At 52.4% G+C, this 6,362-nt stretch overlaps 1 protein-coding gene across 1 annotated transcript in view; it reads left to right on the forward strand.

The window, feature by feature from the left end:
• Nucleotides 1-3,208: 3,208 nt before the first annotated feature.
• Nucleotides 3,209-6,362, forward strand: part of FUZ (fuzzy planar cell polarity protein) — a 5,345-nt gene continuing 2,191 nt past the window's right edge. The window contains exons 1-6 of the mRNA XM_006765970.2: nt 3,209-4,076; nt 4,289-4,410; nt 4,646-4,730; nt 4,949-5,017; nt 5,186-5,290; nt 6,106-6,303. Of these exons, the coding sequence (XP_006766033.1) occupies nt 3,966-4,076; nt 4,289-4,410; nt 4,646-4,730; nt 4,949-5,017; nt 5,186-5,290; nt 6,106-6,303 (690 nt within the window). The 5' untranslated portion in view covers nt 3,209-3,965. The remainder of the gene's footprint in view (nt 4,077-4,288; nt 4,411-4,645; nt 4,731-4,948; nt 5,018-5,185; nt 5,291-6,105; nt 6,304-6,362) is intronic.

A 6,362-nucleotide genomic window follows, 5' to 3' on the forward strand; every position in this document is an offset into this window, starting at 1 on the left:
CAAGCATCCTACCCTCCCCCCAAAAGACAGCGAACCAGAAATTAATTTTAAAGAGAGAGGTTGGAGTAGAATTGTCTGCCGGAGGTAAGAGGCTACACTGGAGTTGCCAAGAGCCTGAAGGCAGCTGTGAATTGGAAAACTTAAGGTTGGTTCTCCCACCCTAGCTGGTTTGGCTCAGTGGATAGAGTGTCGGCTTGCAGACTGAATGGTCCGGGGTTCAATTTCGGACAAGGGCACATGCCCGGGTTTCGGCTCAATCCCCAGTAGGGGGTGTACAGGAGGCAGCTGACCAAAGATTCTCATCATTGATGTTCCTATCTTCCTCTCCCTTCCTTTCTGAAATCAATAAAAATATATTATTTAAAAAAAAATTGGTTCTCTCACGAAGCAAGGGCCTGCTTCCAGGGCAGCTGAATTCGTTCCAGATTAGTAATACTCCCGACAATCTGCACAAATAGAAGCAAAGGCTCAGGACTCAGGGCAGCATTAGCCCAGTGATCATATTTGTGAAAACGTGTTATTTTGTTAAACTGTCAACTTTCTACTTTGGAGAAAGGATTTGGGGAGGAGCGTTTGCACTTTCTGCACGACACACTGTCCTATAAATTCATCACAGACATATGCTTGTGATTCTGTGAAGGGATTTCATCTCCCTTTTTCTCCTAACAAAAACAACCATCCCCTTTGGTGGTTACTAGGCAACACCTGCTGGACCAAACCATCCTGGGGGGAGGGGGGGAGGAGATGGTGTTTTTCTCCATGTTGCTCTAAGGAAGGGTGCTCTAGAGATGCCTCGCGAGGCTATATTTGAGCTGTTTACAGCTTTAGGATGGAGATTAGGCTGATGGGCGGTTGCTAGGCAGCACCTTGGCACCAAGGCCACCTTTGAGCAGCGCACAGCTGTTTATCAATTTACCCACTTGGTGGTTGCTAGGCAACGCTTTGGACTGGTCACTGCCTTCAAGCTGCTAGGCTCTTCGGTATCTTCTGTAAATAAATGAAGTAAAACTGTTACCTGAGGGGTGAAAGTCCCCTTTTTGAGGACCCCAAGCTGGGTTCTTTTTCCCTTTGTGTTAGGAAGCCAGTAAGAGACTGAAAGTATTAACAGTGCAAACTTTATTCAATTAAAAAGCAAGAGCTTAGCTCTCAAATCGGCTTCTCCTAGGATCCAGGAAGGAAATATTTAGGGGGTGGGGGTGGGGGTGGTATGAATGGTTTTTCCAGATTCTGCCTTTTTTCTGTCCTTTTGTGGTTCCTTCCATCGTTGTCATGGTGACTGTCCAGAAATCTGATAAAGTCCGTTCTAAGTGACACACCTACAGTGACACCTGTAGGTGTGTCACTTAGAACGGACTTTATCAGATTTCTGGTCTCTGCAGGTCACTCTGGCCGCCACCTTCTCTTAGATGTATTTTTTCCCTGCTCAATTACAGTTTACATTCAATATTGTTTTGTATTTTTAGTTTCAAGTTTACAGCATCATGGTTAAACAATCTTACACTATACGGTGTTTCCCCCCATTGAGCTCGTTTTAACTAGTTCTTTCTTGCGAAGGAACTATTAACTGCAGGCCTGCCTGTTCTCAAAGATAAGCATAGAGTTAGGGTGGGGTAGGGGCTCAGCTAAGTTAAATAGATCTTTGGTGGGATAGCTGATTTTCCTCTTTCTTATTTTCACTCATTCTTGAGGGGTGCTGAGGGTCGAAGGTCAGCCATCCATAACTTCTTTTGGCTGAACGTGAATCCTTTCCCTTGATAATCTTCATATATATAATTTCAGAGAGGGAGAGGGTGAGACAGAATCATCAATGATGAGAGAGAATCATTGACCAGCCATCTCCTGCACGGTTCCTACTGGGGGCTAAACCCTCAACGAGGACATGTGCCCTCACTGGGAATCGAATCATGACCTCCTGGTTCATAGGTCAACACTCTAAGCCACACCGGTGGGCTGGAAAATTATTTGGGGTATATAGGAGATTGGGCAGCCATGGGGCATACCCAGTCTGGTGGCGGTCGATGGTGTGCAAGGGGTCCAGGGGCAGGCCTTCCTTGGGCAATTTAAGGAAAGGCTAGCCTAGGGCCCCTGACCTGTATGGTTTACACATCAAACAAGGGTCTTAGTCAATCGGACAGATGTGGGTGGGCAGGGTGGGGCCTATGGGACAGAGGTCAGATTGAGATTGGGGTTTCCTGGAGCTCCTGGTTGAGAAGGGGATGTTGATGACATACCCAGCAATGTTTTATTTTTCCTTCTGCGGCTATTTGGGGGGTATTAACCAAACTACTGCTCTCCCAAGGCAGGAGAGCAAAACTGGCTGGTGGAAAACAGGACAGGAGGAGGAGGAGCCCTAAGAACTCCACGTATGTCTCAGCAGATAACTGCAGCATAGCAACCGATGGGATTCTCTCTTTCAGGTACAGCACAAGGAAGGGCTGAAGTCTTAGGGCTGGAGCCCGCTTGTGAGGCAAGAGTGGCTAATATCCTGGTTGGTATTCCTGCGGAACAGCGGCTTGAGGTCTGATACAGGTTCACTCGCAGGAGTAGCATGGGTTCTGGGTAGCCTCAGGTTCTGGGCCTGTTGCCTGTTTGACCCTGTTGCGATGGATCCAAGGCATTATTCCCTGCAACTTAAGGGCAGACTTGGTAGTTAGAATTACTAGTAAATAAGGTCCTTTCCATGTGTGCTCCAGCTGACCTTGGCCCGTTCTCCCCCCAGATGTTTATTTATTTATACGTTTTCTTTTCCCTTTTTGATATATTTTTATTGATTTCAGGGAGGAAGGGAGAGGAAGAGAGAAATAGAAACATCAATGATGAAAGAGAATCATTGACTGGCTGCCTCCTGCACGCCCCCTCCTGGGGACTGAGCCAACAACCCGGGCTTGTGCCCTTGAACTGAATCAAACCCGGAATCAAACCTGGGACCCTTCAGTCCACAGGCCGACGCTCTATCCACTGAGCCAAACCAGGTAGGGCCCTCCAGATTTTTAGCTAAACCCAAGGGAAAATATGAGGTCTAGCCCTGGCCGGAGGGCTCAGTGGTTAGAGAGCCGGGCTGTGCATCCAAGGTCGCAGGTTTGATTCCCCGTTAAGGGCACATACCTGGGTTGCAGGTTCCATCCTGGTAGGGTGTGTGCAGGAGGCAACCAATCTACATACATCAGATGTTTCTCTCTCTCCCCCTCCCTTCCTTCCACTCTCCCTAAAAATCAATGGAAAAAATACCCTCGGGTGAGGGTTAACAACAAAATGTGAGGCCGGGTCCCAGCGAGCTGGGAAGGAGGTAGCAGAGAAGGAAGTTACCTGACCATGGATCAGAACCGGGGAGGCCAGGCGGAACTGCAAGAGGGTAAGACGTGTGAAGCGACTGCGTTGGACAGACAGTAAGAAAACACACATTACAACAGAAACAAGATATACCTTAGATTTGGCATCTTACCCAGGAGCTGCCTGAAATTCCTGGGCTTATGGTTTCTCTCACCTTTTCCGGGGCCCCAAAGTGAGCTCCTTACTCCGGACGGAACCGAGATCTTAAGCCGGGCGCCCCCAACCTACTTGGTCCAGGGGGTCTTCTCGGTGCCCACTCCCTCCTTGACCCGGGCCCAAATTTTGTTTTTGGTATCACAGCCCTCTCCTCCCCCGCCTCCCCCGGCCCGCCGCACTTAGCAGCCGAGAATCAAACCACTTTGGGGACCGGACAGACTCCGAAGCTGTACTTGTACAATCCGCCATCTTTGTTCGGGGCACCGTGACTTCCGGTCGGGGAGGAAGAGACCCTAACCTGGTTTCCGGGAGATGCTGGAATACAGTTAGTTAGAGAAGAGGTTTGCGTTGGATTCTTCCAATCAGCATCCCATCTCGCCCTCTGGCGGTTTCGGGTGGCAGCCAGATTTAGTGGGACGCCAGTCATTCTCCAAGACGGGCACTGACCGTTTTCACCAAGGGACTGGGGTGGGTTCCAAATGGGGGAGGAGGGGACGGAGGGCACGGTACATCTGCTGTGCCTCGCGGCCTCCAGCGGAGTCCCCCTGTTCTGCAGAAGCAGCCGCGGCGGTGCTCCCGCCCGCCAGCAGGTGGGGCTCTGGACGTCTGGATCTCCGAAATTGAAGGGGGGTAGGAGCTTGGACTTGGGTCTTCCTGGGAGCAGGGGCTGGGGGAGTTGAGTTTAGAGGTCTGAGGGGTGCAACAGACTAAAAACTCCGTTTCCCTGACCAGGAGGTGCCAGGGGACCTAGAAAGGGGAGGGGATTGGGGGCCCCTGTCTAATGTCCTCAACCTTTCCACAGCTCCCGTTCTCTGTCATCGGCTCCCTCAATGGAGTCCACATGTTTGGGCAGAATCTCGAGGTGCAGCTGAGCTCTGCGAGGACCGAGGACACCACCGTGGTGTGGAAAAGCTTCCATGACAGGTCTCCAAGTCATAACTTGCAGCAGGGACTGGGCCCTGTTGAAGATGACCTCAAGGCCTGCGAGCCCCCCAAGGCCAGCTGTTACCCTCTCTGATCTCTGAGTTTCTCTGTATGAGAAGCAGGTTATGCTGGAGGAGGATGTAGCTAGCAGCCAGGATCTAGGGCAAACTACTGTCCTCGCTGCCCTGTTCCCTGGCCTGGACTCATTCTTCCTTCTCACCTTCCTTTCTCACAGCATCACCCTCATTGTTCTGTCATCTGAGGAGGGCGCCTCGGAGCTGAGACTAGAGAGGCTGCTCCAGATGGTGTTTGGGGCCATGGTGAGACTCCCCAGGCCGCTTTTGCAAACCAAGGAATCTGAACTCTCAGCATCCTTCTCCCTCAGACCCAGCAGGCCAGCCCCCAACACCTTTCTCCTCCAAAACCTAGGAATCCGGGCTCCTAGTCCCTCCTCCCTCCGACTCATGAGTCCAGATCCCCAGCCCCTGCTTTCTTCTAAGACGTCCAGGGCCCCTGCTCTCTTATATGGTTCTTCTAGGTTCTTCTTGTGGGACTTGAAGAACTGACCAACATCAGCAATGTAGAAAGACTGAAGAAGGAGTTGAGGGTGAGGCTACTGATATTTGGGGACTACAGTGCCCAGCAGCCCCTGGGGCAGCCTGCCCCGTGGATTCTTGGGGCAGCTCAGTTTTCTGACCCTGGAGTAGGCCCACCCAGAAGGGCCACTTTTTTGAGGAGGCAGCAAATCTAGGTGCCTCCCTTCTCCCTCTGCTAGGCCTGTTACCGCCTCATTGACAGCTTCCTGGGGGACTCGGAGCTCATTGGAGACCTGACCCAGTGTGTGGACTGTGTGGTTCCTCCAGAGGGATCCCTCTTTCAGGTATTGGGGAAGCCTTGGGAACTCTTAAACCTGACTTTATGCCCCGTGTCAGTCCTCATCCTCTCACCCCTGGACCATTGCCTCCACCTCTTCCCATCCTCAGGACTTCCAGTCCAACCCCCACTTGGCCCCAGAAGGATCTTTTTACACTCAGAGCTGACCCAGCCCCTCGGAGGCCCTTAGCACAGCCCTCTCATGGCTTCCATCCCCCCGCCCTCCCCCAGGACAAAGTCCCAGCCCTTGCCCAGTTGCCTCAGGGGTCCCAACAATTTCTCAGCTTCCCTGCCTTAGCTTATGCTGTTCCTTCTGTCTGAGGAATCTCTATTTACCCTTTTAAAAATACTGCTCTTATGGATTCACCAGGTATGGCCACCTCCAGGAGCCTTAAGGTGGTTGATTGTACCTACTTGGCACACAGTAGGACTCAATAAACCAAAACTGCTGCTGTAATTGTTAGCTTCAGTAGCTCATGCTGGCAGGGCAGTAGATGCCTTACCTGTTTAACTTCACGATGTGGCTTGGGGATTGTAACTGCATGTGGCGGTGAAGGAGTCCAGGCCCAGGGAGAGGGAGACACTTGAGCATGGCCACAAGGCAAACTTGGAATTGTATGCTGGTCTGTTCCCACTCCTCACCCATGTAGGAAGTCACTGTGCCCCTAATCTGTTCCCACTCCTCGCCCATGTAGGAAGTCACTGTGCCCCTAGTCTGTTCCCACTCCTCCCCCATGTAGGAAGTCACTGTGCCCCTAGTCTGTTCCCACTCCTCCCCCATGTAAGAAGTCACTGTGCCCCTATTTGTGTCTCCTTGCCCAGGAAGCCCTCTCTGGGTTCGCAGAGGCTGCGGGCACAGCCTTCGCCAGCCTCCTCGTGTCGGGCCGGGTGGTGACAGCGACAGAAAGCTGGTGGCGGCTGGGGACGCCGGAGGCCGTGCTACTCCCCTGGCTGGTGGGATCCCTGCCGCCGCAGGCCGCACGGGACTACCCGGTGTACCTGCCGCACGGGAGTCCCACGGTGAGTGGGTGGGCCCGGCAGAGGGAAGGTGGGGGCCTGGAACACCTGCGCCCGAGGGG

The sequence above is a fragment of the Myotis davidii genome, unplaced genomic scaffold, assembly GCF_000327345.1.
Source record: "Myotis davidii unplaced genomic scaffold, ASM32734v1 scaffold2100, whole genome shotgun sequence".
In the NCBI taxonomy this organism is placed as follows: Eukaryota; Metazoa; Chordata; class Mammalia; order Chiroptera; family Vespertilionidae; genus Myotis; species Myotis davidii.